The sequence below is a fragment of the Neltuma alba genome, unplaced genomic scaffold, assembly GCF_004799145.2.
Source record: "Neltuma alba isolate B1F8T4 unplaced genomic scaffold, ASM479914v2 tig00007392_pilon, whole genome shotgun sequence".
Classification (NCBI taxonomy): Eukaryota; Viridiplantae; Streptophyta; class Magnoliopsida; order Fabales; family Fabaceae; genus Neltuma; species Neltuma alba.
This window is the reverse complement of record NW_021634770.1, coordinates 22305-38905: the sequence shown is the minus strand read 5'-3', so window position 1 is coordinate 38905 and position 16601 is coordinate 22305. Positions and strand designations below refer to the sequence as shown.

The 16601-nt window shown below is 37.1% G+C and overlaps 4 protein-coding genes across 4 annotated transcripts; 3 read left to right on the top strand and 1 right to left on the bottom strand.

Annotated features, from left to right (window-relative positions):
- The first annotated feature begins 48 nt into the window (after positions 1 to 48).
- On the top strand, positions 49 to 591 carry LOC114752463 (pectinesterase inhibitor-like). The gene has a single exon (XM_028941207.1). The coding sequence runs from the start codon at positions 49 to 51 to the stop codon at positions 589 to 591; it is 543 nt and encodes a 180-aa protein (XP_028797040.1).
- Positions 592 to 2135: 1544 nt separating this feature from the next.
- On the top strand, positions 2136 to 6388 carry LOC114752459 (ABC transporter F family member 4). Its single transcript, XM_028941199.1, has 7 exons — positions 2136 to 2478; positions 3364 to 4076; positions 4351 to 4993; positions 5091 to 5191; positions 5294 to 5383; positions 5469 to 5596; positions 5996 to 6388. The coding sequence occupies exons 2-7, from the start codon at positions 3411 to 3413 to the stop codon at positions 6138 to 6140; spliced, it is 1773 nt and encodes a 590-aa protein (XP_028797032.1). The 5' UTR covers positions 2136 to 2478; positions 3364 to 3410; the 3' UTR covers positions 6141 to 6388.
- An 851-nt stretch (positions 6389 to 7239) lies between these two features.
- On the top strand, positions 7240 to 10841 carry LOC114752461 (ATP-dependent Clp protease proteolytic subunit 5, chloroplastic-like). The gene is made up of 9 exons (XM_028941203.1): positions 7240 to 7543; positions 8108 to 8242; positions 8331 to 8445; positions 8536 to 8628; positions 8867 to 8912; positions 9016 to 9088; positions 9552 to 9586; positions 9725 to 9813; positions 10369 to 10841. The coding sequence occupies exons 1-9, from the start codon at positions 7416 to 7418 to the stop codon at positions 10588 to 10590; spliced, it is 936 nt and encodes a 311-aa protein (XP_028797036.1). The 5' UTR covers positions 7240 to 7415; the 3' UTR covers positions 10591 to 10841.
- A 2902-nt stretch (positions 10842 to 13743) lies between these two features.
- Positions 13744 to 15253, bottom strand: LOC114752468 (probable WRKY transcription factor 69). Its single transcript, XM_028941211.1, has 3 exons — positions 14805 to 15253; positions 14537 to 14674; positions 13744 to 14412 (listed from the first exon to the last, which is right to left on the bottom strand). The coding sequence occupies exons 1-3, from the start codon at positions 14882 to 14884 to the stop codon at positions 13869 to 13871; spliced, it is 762 nt and encodes a 253-aa protein (XP_028797044.1). The 5' UTR covers positions 14885 to 15253; the 3' UTR covers positions 13744 to 13868.
- Between the last annotated feature and the right edge of the window lie 1348 nt (positions 15254 to 16601).

Genomic DNA, 16601 nt, shown 5'->3' with positions numbered 1-16601 from the left:
CTCCAAGGCCAACGACGACTCGTTTCGCTGCAGGGGATAGAACGAAGAATGGATTTTAATGGGAGGCTCTTCTTCCTTACTACCCTCTCTTCTCTCCTATGTATCAACGCCACTCCTTTGAACGTAATCCCCTCCGCGGTCCCTCTCGAGCTCGGACAACTATGCAAAGACACAGAGAACCCAGGCCTCTGCATTCGAACCATTTTGCCAACACTGCATGGTCGTCTGGATCCCTATCAGGCTCTCGTCACCGAAATCGACGCCGCCGCCCACTACACCAGGAGAGCCCTCGGTATAATCGATAGGCTAATGGCCCAACCAAACAACCCTAAAAGCTTATCTGATAGCCTTAGCACATGCAAGGAACAGTATGGAAACATCCTGGATTCTATTCAAACTACATTGGGGGTAGTGGCTAAAAAAGCCATGTATGATGCTCGGGTTTCTCTGAGTGCGGCGATTTCGTACCAACAGACTTGTGAGGATACCTTTAAAGAATCAGGAGTTGACTTACCTTTTGCTCGTCAATCTAAACATATATTCCAACTCACCGGCAATTGCTTGGACATTATGCGAGCCTTGGAGAGTTGATTAATCAACTGCGAATTGGAGATGGAGATATTGTAATGGCTGCCATTTATTTCTGATATCTGGTTCTATAGCAGAACTATTGCTCCACCCACGCAAATATATACATCAACTAAATTGACACATTAATGTCACATTCGCAGTTTATTATAACTTGTTTCTTATCTCTGTTGCAAATTGATATCAGAAATAAAGTAATACCTATCTTCAGCTTTTAATATAAGTTTTTATTTGATTTTTATTTTAATTTTAAATACAAAATTTTAAGTTATTTTGTGCTTCATATTTATATTTTTTTAAGGTAGTTTTTCTAATAATGATAGTTGTTGTCAAGATCCTTAATCAGCAAGGATATTTTAAGAAAGACAACACATATTTATTACAAATAATGTAATCTCTCTAAATTAATCAACTAGTTCTTATAATTAAGGTGGGAGATGATATTTCATATCTTTTTGGAGAAATACCGACTCCTATGCTGCAAAAACTTACCATGAGACGCTGGTGATTACGTTGAGCATATCATCAAGACTTTCCCGTTGGACGGACCATGTTGGTAGCAATAAAATTTTGCGGGCCAATTTCTCTCCGGGATCACCCGAACTGAATTGCTCTTCACCCGAGGCACAACAGTTTCCAACCTACTTCTAACATGATTATCTTCGTCGGTTTGATTTCTGCGCTTCCTTTAGAAAAGTCTTGTTTGCAACCTTAATCTTCAAAGAAACAAGGACTTCAAAAATTTGACAGATTTTTATATATGCTTATTGTAAACACGTGGTGACAAAAGAGTCAACGGAAAAAAAAATCATCTCTGCGTCTTCGGAATGGGAATCGAAATTCATTAAGAAGGGCCTGGGAATTGGGGAATTGGACAAACGAGGGAAGCATCACATTCATGAGTTTCCATCCAACTCTTTCTTTTCCTTTTTCGATGCATGATTATTGAGCATCCACAAACTTATTACCACGGCTCTCAATCCGCCGGCGTTCATCATACTTTTGATAAACACGTCACTCAAACGTACGTACGTACGTATGTACGTACTGGATGTATTTTGGCCCGTCATATAATAAATTATTGATTTATCATATTTAATCAAACCTCATTTAAAAAACAATTGAAGAAAAAAATATAGGTCCAGGTCCTCAACTTCTTCCTATAATAAAGTTAGAATTTTTCCTAAGAAAATAATTTTTATAAAAAATTAACCATTCATGACCTTTATATATAAATACGATTTATTTATTTTTAATTATCAACGAGAATAATCATCACATTGGAAAATTGGTAAGTAAAAAAAAAATCAGATTAGAATGACAAAGAACACGTGTGACGCACAGGGGAATAAAGAAGAGGAGGGGAGGATCTAACGTACGCCGGGGGAGGCGCACACGCTTGGCATGCGCACAGAGTTGCAGCATAACCGTGCGAGCATAGAAGAGGAGGGAAATAAAAAGCGGAGGGAGAAGTAAGAGGGTTGGGCATCAGACAGAGACACAGAGTGAGTGAGTAGGATCGACGAGTCCGAGTCGAGTGACTGCATCAAACAAAAAAAATAACACATAGGTGGGTTTGGGTGTGGAATTAGCAAAAAATGGTGAACAAGGAGATAATTAGTCCTCTCTCACCTTTACCACCAGCACCACCTCCACTCTCTCTCCACTATCCCTATTCCCATCCAACTCCTCTAACCCTAATCCCCAAATTCATCTCTTTCTTCTTCCGTCGTCTTCCTTTTTCCCTTCGCTTTTTCCCTCCGCCTCCGCCCGACATTTGGCTTCAAAGCTCTCTGCTTTTCTCTTACTTCGGTTCTCCTCCACTGCATTCCTGCTTCTCGCTAGGTTTTCGATCTTTTTGGTCGGGGAGATTTGTATTCGACCTCTGAGGTAATAGAACCTTTTTCTGCGTTCTGTTTCCGTTGTTTACTGGGAGATTATTTTTTCTCGGCAATTTAGATTTCGATGCCAATTCTTCTCTACGGTGTTTCGTCCTTGGTGGATTCTTGGCATTCTGTTTTATTGGACGTGTTTTTTTTTTTGGTTATAGCGATAGATCGTCAACCTTGCCCTATGTGAAGGGTTAGTGATTTATCGTGGTTGGATTTTTATTCTTTATTATATTTTGCCTGCGCAGATGATAATGTGTTACTTCAGATCATGTTAGGATTGCTTGTGACTTTGGTCTCTTTACTCTAAATGAAGTACGGTTTTTTACGGGTTTCTACTGCTTCATTTGGTTTTCTAAATCATCATGTAATTTTAGGATGATAAATTTTCTTCGAACTCTTTTTTCTCTCTCTCTCTGTTTTTTTTTTTTTTTAAACTCTTGGCCGTTGACATTGGCAGTTCTTACTTGTGTTAAATTCGGTTCCTGGTTGCATCTTAATTTTCAGCGTAACTTTGCTTTCGTGCCACCTCTTTCAATTTACCTTTTTCGTGCCTATTGCGGGTTATCTTTAAGGGATTCTGTGGTTTCATCGCGTCTACATCAACACCATTAGTTTTAGTAATTTAGACAATAAATTGTATTCTGGTATGCGTTATATTATTTTTCAAGATGACTAAATTAATAGAAAATACTTAGTCTTCCCTTTGCCCTTGTGTTGGTTACTCTGAAAAGAGAATCTTTTGTTTTGAAGTTACGGGTAAATAGATTTCTATAATGAAATTGTATTTTTTTTTAAAAATGATTTCTATAATGAATGGCCCTTGATGTAATTATTGATAAGCTGCGTGGTTGTAATGGTTTTTTTCAACTTACCATTATTGCAGTTGTGGAAGAAGCAGCAGAAAAGCTGTGCTATCATAAAAATTCTCTTATGGAAGACTTAAGTGGTACACGGTTTGATGCTATTGGCATTGCAGTAAGGAAGAGGAGGAGTCAAACTTCTCGCAGACCTCGACCTGATTCACAGCCTACTTCTGAAGGACATGATCTGTACCCTTTGTCATCTACATCACCTTCAGATGACGTGGCCAAGGCTTCTAGTGATGAGAATGCCGGTTGTGATTCTAATTCTAAAAGAAAAGAATTTAACCTTAACCAATGTTTCTCTCGAGTCTCCTCTTCTGCCACACCCGAAAATGATAAGCCTCTTAAGAATAATAAAAATGACGTAGGATTCCATGTGTTTTATAATAATGAACCTAGACAGAGTGGATTATCTAATAAACGCTGTAGTGAAGGTGTCCTTGCTCCTGCTAATTGGAAAGGCTCTAGCAAATTAAAAGATAGCTTGGAATCAGAATCAAAAAGTGGGGATGCGAATGGTGGAAGGAATTTGGAGTGGCTGAATTCGGAACATTCAGGAGTTCATCCGGATGGAGCAGGGAATGAAAGCAGGGTTAAGAAGGTTAAACTCAAGGTTGGTGGTGTGACACGGACTATTCAAGCCAACTCTGTATCTAATGGGGCATCAGGAAATGGATTGGCTGTAAAGAGCTCTCAGACATCTGATTCTTTCAAACAACGTCCAAAGCAAAAGGTATTTTTACTTTTGGTTACTCGATATTCATGAGTCATACCTTATTTGGCCAGCTACATGTCTTACCAAGTTAGTTTTATACTTTTGGTTACTTGATATTCATGAGTCATACCTTATTTGGCCAGCTACATGTCTTACCAAGTTAGTTTTAAATCTTACTTGTATTGAACAGTATCTGGTGCCTTGATTTCTCATTTATGAAGGTAATAATTGCCCGACTCTTTTTAGCTCATATTATCTCATTTAATTTTTTCATTGATTGGTGTTGTTACAGGGAAATTCAGATGACAACCATTCTTCTTCAGATAAGAGGAGTGGCCTCCAGGGTGTTCCTTGGAAAGATTTCCCTAAGGGTGGTTTTGGTTTTGGGAAGGAGGATTCGATCATGGGGAAAACTCATGGGAAGAATGCGTCAGGTAAGCAAGGGGACAGGTCTGAACCAGTTCGTAAGAGCAAGAGAGTACCTAAGAGACGTGTACTTCATGGGGAATTTAGTGATGAGGAGGAGGAGGATATTGAGATTCGGTACTTGGAAAAGCTCAAAACTTCAAAAGTCTCTGCAGTTTACAGAGATGATGAAGAAGTAAGCAAGAAGCACAGAAAACTTTCTAGTGTCTCTAATATGGAAAATGCTGCCTTATCAAGGTCAGTCAAGGATGACAAGAAAAAGTCCAGATCAGATAGAATTTATGAGGATACAGATTATGAGGAAGAAGAGGAGACTGGGTCTGATGGTGAGCGTGACGATAGGAAAAAGAAAAAGCAGAGGAAGGAATCTGTTGATGTCTTGATGGACAGTAAAAGAGAAATAACTCTTACAACTCGCCAACGGGCTCTCCAATCAAGTAAAGATGCCTTGGCATCTGGTTCAAGTTTAATCGAATTTCCTAATGGATTACCACCCGCTCCACCTAGAAGTGAGAATTTATTACCATATTATTTTCTTATTTGAATTTCATACCTCATTCATCAGCCATGTGACTTTATATTTATATTGTTACTTCATAATTGCAGAGCAAAAGGAGAAGCTTTCAGAAGTTGAACAACAAATAAAGAAGGCAGAGGCTGCCCAGAGGCGAAGAATGCAAGTAGAGAAAGCTGCCAGGGAATCTGAGGTTTGTTATTTTTTTTTTTTAATTTCCTTTCTAAATTGTTATGTTTTTTATCTTCTTATTTCACACTGAAAAGACTCATGACTGCTTGGATTCATTTTGCAGGCTGAAGCTATCAGAAAAATACTCGGTCAAGACTCCAGTAGGAAGAAACGAGAAGAGAAAATGAAGAAGCGCCAAGAAGAACTGGCACAGGTTTTACAGCATTGAAAGATTTTTTACATGCTATTTATTTCGATTTTCTGTATAGATACAGTTTTCATTGAATTATTCCCCACAGGAGAAGGCAGCCAATGCACGAATGCTTGCGTCAAACACCATCAGATATGTGATGGGTCCTGCCGGGACTACTGTGACATTTCCTGAGGAGATGGGCCTCCCTAGGTTATTCAACTCCAAACCTTGCGGGTACCGAACTCTGCTAATTCAATTAATTCATAAGTTCAATGCACTTTTATTGTTTGATTGTCGTCCAGAAGCTCTTATGTGTCTTGGAAAATAAAAATAAAAATGAGAAATGGAATTTGGCCTTGAATTAGTAAGACATGCTGCGTGCATGGATACCCCAATAAATTTTTATGTTCTCAGTTTCTCCTTTTTAATTGATCATCGATCAAAGGTTACGAGATATCCCCGGACAGAGAAAAGAAAAGTAGTCAGAATTAGTCCTGAGCCTTCTTTCCCATCTGTCGGCGTGAGAATTTGTTTGGCTGCATCCATCGTGAATCAGATATTGATGCATGTAAAGTTATTGAGCAGATAAATGAAAAGGTTCTGTGCTGATAAAATTGTATGGTGTTGTGGCAGGTATCCTCCACCGCGAGAGAAGTGTGCGGGTCCATCTTGTGGTAACCCATACAAGTATCGAGATTCAAAGTCAAAGCTCCCGCTTTGCAGTCTCCAATGCTACAAGGCAGTCCGGGAGCAGATGGTGCCTGCAAATACCAGTTGATGTTACCTAAAGTCCCTCTATCCGCGACTTCTGCCAGTTATATATGGCTTCACAAGTGTTTATATCTCTTGGGTATAGATTTAGGGTAGATCGATTCTGAGCCATTGCGAGAGCTAATGTTGCGGATTGTTCGTTTGCTGCGCCCTGCATCTTTTTGGGTGATGGTGCGAGTTAAATGAAAATGAATAACCTTTGCTCTAGTTGCATGAAATTTAACGTGATAATATACAAATTGATGAAGCAGATAATGTCTAGCCGATCCAGGGCCGCTCTGAACATATCAGTATCCACCTGAGTAAAGATTCTCAGTGGTTTTTTCTTTTTATTCTTTTTTTTTGCGTCAAAAAAATTACAAGCACAGAAAATTATTCTAACCCATCCTCATTCACCGCCTCCCTTGGCCTTGGGCAAGGTGGTCCCTCAATGGTCTTTTAGAAAGCAAAAACAGTCTTCCTCTGTATTTTTCAGTAAGAAGATGTTTGAATGGAATCAAAGTCATGATTTTTTATACCAAAAAAAAAAAGTCGTGGTTTTCAAATTACTTTTATAATATACAAAGTAAATATATGAAAATGTTTATCTTAATTTATAAAAAAATGTTTTTAAAAAAATACTTTTCATGATTGTCAAAAGAAGTTGTGATGATGTGTGGTATCATTTTATATCTAATGGGTCGTGGTGGTGTATGTGTGATTGATTCTCAAGCCACATTGTGACAGCCGCCTCTCAATAAATTCGGGACGGATTGCAAAAATTTATTTTCGCATGTTTAAAAAATAATTGCTTTGAGCAAAAAGAAACTTATTATGATTGTAACGAAACATAAAATAATTTTTTATTTTTTCAAAATCTCTACACAATAAATTGCTTTTTATAAAATCTCTAAATTATGTCAAAATAAAGTATTTTTAATCTTAAACAAACGATTTTAAGTTTATAATATCAATATATTCTATTTTATTAAACTGCATTAATAAGTGGCCTGAGGTTCTTTGCGGGGGAGAATGAAAACAGTAACGAACAAAAATATATTTTAAGATATTACCCAAAAAAAATTGTTTTAAGAAAAACAGCTCTATGGCTGTTCATGCGTTGCGTGGTGAAGTCACATACATTGAGAACGAACGCAGCTCGGAGATATTAGTTGGTTACTTTTTGCCAAGGAACACTCTGCTCGCTGTTGCTTCTGAGCGCCGTCGTGCCCTTCGTTCATGCGGATAAGGCCTGCCGTAGCCCCAGTGAATTCCATACCATAGCCCTCAAGCAAATCCAAAAATGGCTCATACGTGCGTCTCCACCCAGGCATCCTCTCTTAGATTCAACCCTCTTTTTCTTTCGTCGAGCCCTAGTTCTTGTTCCGACACTCAGAAGCTTTCTTTCGCCTCGGAGCCTTTCAGGTCGAGGTAATTTCCCCTGATGTTCGGGTTCTATACTTGTAGTCCGGAAATTTGTAAACTTTTCCCCCCCTTTTAAATGTTATACACTTTGATTGAAGCGTTTGTCTGAATGAATGATGTGAGTCTTATGCCTTCAAGAGAAACCAGGAAAGGATTGATAAAAACAATGACTTTACACTTTGGTGCTGGTGATAATGGCGATATTGGACTATTTTGACTATCATCGTTGGTTTAGATTTCGAGAGGAATGATGAATTAAACATAAGCAGTCCTTGAGTACCTCTTTGTTAACTAGCCAGATTTTACTAGGAAGCATATTTCGTGAGAAGGAATGACGTCACGTTATGATATGAACAAAGTTGCTTCCGTTTAACAAAGCTGTAGGATTTCTTCACTGAAGTCAAATGATCAATCTTGGGTCGCGGGCTTTGAACTTAATTGTAAACTGATTTGTTCGGAATGAAATATTATGTATGGTCCTTATCTTGTTTATGCTTTTGCAATTGAGCCTCGAGGTGAGGAGAATATCGTCAGATATCCCTGTAAGATGTGTCTTTACAGCGGATGAAGCTTATATGACTTGCAGGAAATTAAGAAATTCGTAGGAAATAAAAGGAATACTCAAAGCTTTCCTGTGAAGGCGGTGTACGCTAATGATTTTTGGGCACCTCAGGGAAGTTCACGCCAGGGTATTTGGTCCATAAGGTATAATTTTTCTTTTTCTTTTTCTTTTTTTTTCCCGTGTTATTCGTTTAAGATTTTATATTGACTTGCTCTTAAAATGTTCTTGAAGAGATGATTTGCAAGTCCCATCTTCTCCATATTTCCCTACTTATGCGCAAGGACAAGGTCCGCCTCCCATGGTGCAGGAGCGTTTTCAGAGTGTTATAAGTCAGCTTTTTCAATATGTAGGCCATTTTTCACTCTTGTAAATGTTATTAAGGTTGATTATTAGTTTTGGTCTTCAGCTATTGATTCTAAGCTGTGTTGGATTTTAGAGAATAATCCGTTGTGGTGGAGCAGTTGATGATGATATGGCTAATATCATAGTTGCTCAGCTTCTTTACCTTGATGCTGTCGATCCTAGCAAGGTCTGTTCTTCAGTTTAGTCACTAAAAATTTGGTTTACCTTTTCATATCTTAGTTTATTTAAAACAATCTTTTGCATTTCTGGAGTATGACATCAAATACTAATATGTTGGTATCTTGTCATTTTGGTGTGATTACTACCTTGAATGTGTCTTTGATTCTTTCTAGTGTGTGTGTTACCTTTAATTTTTGTTGTGCTAGAAGTTTTTTCAATTGACTAGTTTGCCATGTTTTGAACAGGATATTGTCATGTATGTAAATTCTCCTGGAGGATCAGTAACAGCCGGTAATGGCTCTTGAAGTAGCCGTGTTGTGTCTTTTGTTATATACATGCATGCATACATATATATACAGGGTAAAAATGATGTGATTTCATTTTCTCTTTGTAGGTATGGCTATATTTGATACAATGAGACATATCCGACCTGATGTGTCCACAGTTTGTGTTGGGCTAGCAGCTAGGTAATGGTTCATCTTTCTTTCGGATGGGATCACCTTAATTCTGACTTGATCTAAGTATATGTCAAGATCACAACCTGAGGGCTTCTTTTGCTATGGCCTTGAAATTTATTCGTACCAGCTATTATCAGAGATGCACCATGGTGTTTGAATTCATGATGTTTTCAACAATTCTTGTCCCTGTTGATTTATGTTCTGGTTCTTAGATACATTATATTCCCAGTTCTTCCAAAGATACGGTCTTTCTTCTTAGGGGTAAAGCAATCGGAAATGGCAATGAGATAAAAGCCAAAATACTTTTTTTGTGTATGAATAGTTCCTAGAATTCAAACTCCCCATTAATATTGATAATTTCTCTCTTAGGGGTGATCCATACTTGACCATATGCTTGTTACTTTTGGTTTTTAGAGATGTTTTGCCCCTTTAATACTTAATATAATAACATCTATGGCCTTTTCTTGAGCAGTATGGGGGCTTTTCTCCTTAGCGCTGGGACTAAAGGTAATTATTCCTCTATCTTGTAATCACTGCATACTTTTGTCCCCTTTTATTGTTTTATGGTAGATCTCATTGTCATTTTATCTCCAAGGAAGATGCGTTCTTCTAATACCTCATCCCTTTTCTTCCTTTCGCTTGAAGGGAAGAGATACAGCTTGCCTAATTCAAGGATAATGATTCATCAACCGCTTGGTGGAGCTCAAGGTGGCCAAACAGACATAGATATTCAGGTATAGATCCTGTTTGTTATTCCATTTATTTCTGACGTAAACTGCTTGTTTGCTTTTAAATTTCTGAATTTATGTGTTCCAGTTAGTTTATTCTTCTGGCTTTTTTTAAGACTCAATTTTGTGGTGATTGAGGTTGATGGGTTTGCACAGGGTAAACGTGCAAGTTGTCAATATAGTTAATATTCTGAATTTGGCCCCTAGTATGTCTGTGTCTTTCTCTGTGTTTCTGCGTGCGTGTGTGTGTAAAGTCAGTTCCTACAACCTGGATTTAGAACTGATTTTTTTTTTTTGACACCTGTGACATATGGTATTTCATACTTCATTTTAATCCGAATCCTTGAGTTGGTCCTGTGGTTAAGTAAGAGGTGCTAAAATGTTCAATAGTAGTTCAGGTTGTCTGTTGCATGTTAAGCTTAAGTATTTAATTCCAGGCTTCCTGATAATTTGCTGAAATTGGACGAGACAGGTTCCACAATTGATTCTTGTGTTGATTTCGTTCCACAAGTATCATAAGCCTTTCCGGAGAAAACTGATTCTTTTGCCATAATCTTTCAGGCAAATGAAATGCTGCATCATAAGGCAAACCTGAATGGTTATCTGTCGTATCACACTGGCCAAAGTCTAGAAAAGATTAACCAGGACACAGACAGGGATTTCTTCATGAGTGCAAAAGAAGCCAAAGAATATGGACTTATCGATGGTGTCATAATGAATCCTCTCAAAGCTCTTCAGCCATTAGCTGCTGCTGCAGAGGGCCTAGATCAGGCTACCGTCTGAATTTTGTTATGCACCTTAATGCGGACAAATGTCTTAGTGTAAAAACTAGAACAATTATTTCGGCTGTTCGTTGCATCTGCATTGCTTAATTTATATCACCGTTCATAGCTTTCCAACTGTATAATAAGGTGGTGAAAATTTTATTTCCCGTTTTGCTTTATGCGGAGAGACGCTGGAGCTATAGATTCACAGCAGGCGTTGTCCTTCATGCATTTTAATTTTGCTATGATGATTGGTCGTATATTAAGTGATTTTTGGTTTCTTGGCAAACAGTTTTAAGATGAATTTGTTATATGGTGTTCAAAAATGTCAAGAGTTCATAGTGGTTGTGCAAAATATAGTGAACAGAGAGTATAGAAATCACGGTTAGGTAATTAAAAATACCAATGTGTATTATTAAGATTCTATATTTATAATTATATTTAACTTTTAACTAGTTTTTATATTATAAATTGAAAAGAGTATTAATGAGTTAAATCCATATTTTCATCACAACTTTGTGAAATTAAAAATGATGAAGTGAAGACCCGACTCCCAGTAATAGTGATTAGATAAATCTCCTGTCATAATTTAGCAAGGCAAAAGCGTGGCAGAATACAAACGATGATTCCCCCCAAAATGGACCGGTACAGTGAGAACACGAGGCTGTAATTATTTTTACTATTTTTATTATTCACTTGAATTGATAATAGGAAGTATACTTTTCATCTTTAATCTTCACACATCAAGTCTCGAAGTATACTTTTCATCCTTAATTTTTACACATCAAGTAACCTGTTAAAGTTGAACAAAGCTCAACCAGTTTAAGTCTTAATTAAATCTAGAGTTAAGGTGAATCTAACACTCCAAACTATTTTTTTGGATGCATTTAGTACTCTCAAGTATTTTGTAGTGTATCCAATATTTTAAAGTATTTTTTAGGTGCATCTAACATCATGAAATATTTTTTTTTATCTTAGTAATGGGTACACCAAAAATACTTCGGGTGCTAAATATATCCGAGAAAATATTTCAAAACGCTGGATGTACCTTAACCTTTAGATCTAGCCCTTTTTTTTTTGTTATTTTAGAAAACTTAGTTTTTAGAGATTAAAAAAAAAAAAAAAGAACAAGAAACAAACTCTTTCGTTTTGGAAATCGGGTTGTGTTTTTCTAATCGAAATTCCTCACACGCACACCATAAAATATATTATATTGTGATGCCAAACAACAAAATAGCACAAGGTCTACCATAACCAAGCCTCATAGAGAAATTAAGAACTGGACTGGCTAAAATAGTAAAATGAGAGCTCTCGGGAGAAGACCATAACCCATATTTAAATATTGTTTCTCCAGACCAAGTTCTAAGAAATTAAGACATAAATGGTCAAGGACTAAATCAGATTCTGCTATCCCACATCACGAGTCCTTCAAGTTCGATAAAGAAACTGCGACTTGCCACACAAAGTGCTGCACTAAAGACATGAATCATGATCGCGGAAGACCATTGCCTTTGCCTCCCCCCATCACAAGGATATCTTGGTGCATTGGAATCTCCCAGCTTTTGAATGCGCTTTAAACCACTATACCAGCACACTTGATGCAAGTCTCATTTCTAGTCCTTTATTGTGCCACACCCTATTAAAAAAAAAGTTGGAATAGTATATATTCGTTCTAAATTGTACGATTTATGTATTTGATATATTCGTTATTCATTGAATAATGCCAACAAAACAAAACAAAACAAAAAAAACACCGAATTGGTTCAGGAAATGAACTACCCCAATTTCATCATACCAGATAAAGGGCCCATTTGAATTACTGGTAAAAAAAATAATTTATTTTCAATTTGACTTTTAGAAAAGTGAGATTGAGTAAAAATTAGAGTAGATAGTTTGATTTATGTTTGGATTCACTTTTATAAAAGTTAGTTTATAAAATAAAAAAATTGTTTGAATTATGACTAAATAAGTAATTTTAGTTTTCCGATTGACCAAAATGAATATGAGTTTTATTAAATAATAAAAAAATTAAAAATAGGAATTTACAAAATATAATAATATGAAAAAGTTATATTTAATTAATAAAGCATATTTAAATTAGAAATGAAATTTTTTGAATCACATAATATTACGTAATTAATTAGATGACATATTCTATATAATTTATGTAAATATAGAATGAAAAATAATATTAAAAATTAAAAATATTATAATAACTGTTAAAAATTATTTTAGAATATTAAAATAAATAACTAAAAACTGACTGGAAATTACAAAAAATATATAAAGAGAAGTATAAGAACAACAAAGATATAAGGGTAAAAATATCTTTTAATTTTAAAAAGTTACTTTTGTATAAGTAATAAATAAGTTTTAGATGTTTTTATAATCCTACTTAAAAAAATAATTTTTGACCTATAAATCATATTGAAAAAGATTTATAACAAACAGTTTTTAAATTTATAAATTGACTTATCATATTTATAATTATTCCCTCCCTCCCAAAAAAAAAAACGTCACGCCAGACAGACTGAACATCACCTTGCAACTTTCAGCAACCCTCCAGAGGAAAAGGGAAAGCTTTTTCTATCTCATTAACACGTGAATCTCATTCTATCTTTTAATGGACAAAAGTTTATGGTATAAAAAACCGTTATAGGTTGAAAGAATATAAACACAACCCTTAAAAATATCGATGATTATCATTATTAGTTTTATTATTTTAAGGTAAGCGCCTTCGTCTTTTTTTTTTTACCAGCAGTAAGCACCTTCGTCTTGACACGGTAGAAATTAAATCGTTTAATAAAAATTTTAACTTTCTAAGAATCTTTTCATGTCAGTTCTACACTATTACAGGGTTTTTGGTAACCTGCAAATCATAGTTTCAGAAATACTTTTTTACAAAACAAGACAAATTCCTTTATAATTTTATTTCATAAACTATAAAAGCACTTCTAAAACTATAATTTAATTTCAATCCAAACAACCCCTAAAGCTTGTTGGATCCCATTTTCCCCTGAATTAAATTAAACGACAAAACTACCCTTGTACCGCTTCCTTCCATCTCCTTGTCTCTGACCTGAGCTGCAGTTTCTTTCTTTCCCTGTCAGTGCCAAATTTAATCACCCGCCATATTTGCCAACCACCCTTTCCCGTCGACGACAATATGAGATGTACACAAAACAGAAAATTAATATAAATACTCGTAATTGAGGACTTAGCTCATGTGGGTATGGCGTATATATGAACATTCTGGTAATATTCTTCTAGACAGCAAGCACTAACCAAAGGCTTGAATCATGACGGGGCAGCCGGAATCCTTTCATCGGAAAAATTGTTCCTCATCAACTTCAACAAAGACGGAGACATGGGTAGCTCTTCAAGCTCGTCGAAGAAGTCAAGTTCCTCCGATTTGAGCGTCGAGAGGTTCTTGTGCTGAGAATAACCGAGGGGCTCTTCCTCCAAGAGAAGATCCATCCTCTCTTGCGTTTTCTCTGGGTTCAATTTGAAAAGATCCTCTCGGTCAATAATAATGTCTTCAGGACAGCCTATCGGCGATTGCAGGTAATGAAAATTTTCTTCATTTGCACCTTGATCGCTAGCTGTTGCAAGTTGAAGATCTTTCTTCTCTTCCTCGTGGTCTTGGTCGTCTTTCGCCTTTGAAGTAGCAGGTGAGAGATCTTCAGTAGCTTGGGTTTTCGATTCTTTGCGGGGTAATTCTGGAGCTGGATGATTATGTGAAGAAGTGTAGGTGACAATGAGCATTGAAGCATCTGTTCTGCACCTTTCTACTTGCTTTTTGGCCGAACAACCTTTGGATGTGCTGCACCTGTAATAGCCTCTGCGGCAGACAGACAGACAGACAATGAAGTCTATTTGTATGAGCAGCCTCACAGTAAAGAAATCACAAGGCATGCATTAAATTAAATTTCACTTTATATCTGGGACGTGGGAAGAATGTAAACCTTGGATAAGGGGATCCTTTAATAGGCTTTTGTCCATATTTCCTCCAAGACCATGAGTCCGATGGTAGCCCTTCATTCTTCACTTTACTAACATTTTCTCCAACTTTCACCCTCACAACTGTTTTCTGAACCATTTTCCTGCAACATGCACACCTCAGAACTTGCTCAGCAAACAGTTAAACCAAATATCCCAAATTTGGAAATGACAACACCTAAAATTCTGGCTTTTCATTTCATTTTCTCCCAACCAGAAAAAAGTCCAACTCACCTTTTTTTGGATTCTTGAATTTCTGGTGTGGGCGCTTGAGATGCTTTTGACTCAAGTTTAGGCGAGATAGTGCCCTCCATAGCAGCTCACAGTGCCTTTCTTTGTTACTTTATTTTCGCTGAAAGCTTGAAAGATATGGTGCTCTGATGGAGGCAAGGTTAGATCATTGATTAGAGAGAGGGGGAGAGAGAAAAGAAGGGCAGAGAAGGGATGATGACAAAGGCCTCGAGTTGCTGTCTTTCTTTCTTTTCACTCATTTAATTTAATGTAAAGCTAGGAGCAACTAAGCACATATCAATGTGAGCCCACCTTGCAATATAATAAACACTTAACAACCCCCGCACCTGTTGAGCTCAGCGTGGTCCTGCTCCGTTACTACGCTGAATTCTTTTCTGCCACGTGTGAGTCATGGATATCCTTGCCCAGTGCGTCTTGCGACAACCACTCCAACATACTACCGTCTGCGAGGAAACAAGCAATTGGGAACTTCCAGATTGCAAGTACAGTTGAATTGCTTTGCCTTTTGGATTACTGTGGAGTGAATGACCATGGCTTGAGCCACGTTGGGGATTGCTCGTTTATGCTTATCCTACAAAAATAAAAACTACACATTGGCAACATATTAGAAGAGATCACTGTTTTAAAAGGGTTCTATTAGCCTCTCTTCATTTGAACTGAGCCACCAGTCATTGGCCGTGTCTATGTATGCTCACCAGAATCGGTGGTGCTAACTCAGCAAAGCGTGATTCGAAATTGAAGCTCGTAGGAACGAAGGTTGACCCCGTATATGCAATACCCGAAAGTATCGGACTTCTCCATATTCCCCGGGGCATCTCATGTTATGCAGAGCATTTACCAGCGCTGTCTATGTCATAAAAAAAATGTCTCTGAGTTGGTAGTTGTGATTATTATAAGCTCATCAATATGATTGGACCTCGTACTTCATTTTTGTTCGTGGGCATGCATGTTAAGGGAATTGCAAGTCTTCGTCGCCGCTAAAAACAAAAACCAGAATCCCAAGCATAGCAGGGTAGTTGGATCATCATGGGCTTTTTGGCTTGACTTTGAAGGAAGCCCAAAACAGCCTGGGCTGAACCCTGGAGCACAGTTTACGGGCCCAAAAAGACACCCGTGAAAGGAACCACTTTTTTTTTTGGGAAAAAATAACCAAAAAAAACTGAAAATTATTAAATATTAAATAAAAAATATTAACAAAAATTTATTGTTATTTATAAATTTAGTAATACAAACACCAAATAAAATATTACTACTAAATATAATTTGAGATTTAATAATTTTTTAACGTGTTTTGTCATTTTTTTAAAATGAAAAGCTGGATGACATTACTCAAACACAATAAAAGATTATAGACTAAATTCTCTCATTACTCTCTGCCTCTGGGCATAGGAGTAGAAATTAATCAAGAATACAAAAACTGTTAACAATGTAAGATAATCTAGCTATGAAGTGAGCTGTACGATTTTCTTACCCGCTAACATGATGACTCTGCACTACCTAATATGAACCAAAAAAGGGCTTGTTCCGAAGATATATAGAGGGTGACGCTTTTTCGTTCCGAAAATAACAATAAAGAAAAAAGACAATGAACAAGGACCCGGCACCCTGGGTTTCTCCGTGACGTGATCTCTTTGGCAGCTGAGAATTACCAACTCCACACTCACTGCCCCGCGCCCTTTCTTTTCACTAGAGCCGGTAATACGGGCTGGGCCCGCGGGCCCAGCCCGCCAGCCCGCCAAAAAAGGCGGGCTTGGGTTGATGTTTTCCCAGCCCGCCACG

Bases quoted from the DNA above. Each gene is read 5' to 3' on its own strand.
- LOC114752468 (XM_028941211.1), bottom strand. From the start codon at position 14,884: ATGGAGGGCACTATCTCGCCTAAACTTGAGTCAAAAGCATCTCAAGCG. The intron at 14,675-14,804 runs GTGAGTTGGACT...TGCATGTTGCAG, and splicing joins ATTCAAGAATCCAAAAAAAG to GAAAATGGTTCAGAAAACAG. The intron at 14,413-14,536 runs GTTTACATTCTT...TGTCTGCCGCAG, and splicing joins AAAGGATCCCCTTATCCAAG to AGGCTATTACAGGTGCAGCA.
- LOC114752459 (XM_028941199.1), top strand. From the start codon at position 3,411: ATGGAAGACTTAAGTGGTACACGGTTTGATGCTATTGGCATTGCAGTA. The intron at 4,994-5,090 runs GTGAGAATTTAT...TCATAATTGCAG, and splicing joins ACCACCCGCTCCACCTAGAA to AGCAAAAGGAGAAGCTTTCA. The intron at 5,384-5,468 runs GTTTTACAGCAT...TATTCCCCACAG, and splicing joins GCCAAGAAGAACTGGCACAG to GAGAAGGCAGCCAATGCACG.
- LOC114752463 (XM_028941207.1), top strand. From the start codon at position 49: ATGGATTTTAATGGGAGGCTCTTCTTCCTTACTACCCTCTCTTCTCTC.
- LOC114752461 (XM_028941203.1), top strand. From the start codon at position 7,416: ATGGCTCATACGTGCGTCTCCACCCAGGCATCCTCTCTTAGATTCAAC. The intron at 8,243-8,330 runs GTATAATTTTTC...ATGTTCTTGAAG, and splicing joins CAGGGTATTTGGTCCATAAG to AGATGATTTGCAAGTCCCAT. The intron at 8,629-8,866 runs GTCTGTTCTTCA...TGTTTTGAACAG, and splicing joins ATGCTGTCGATCCTAGCAAG to GATATTGTCATGTATGTAAA.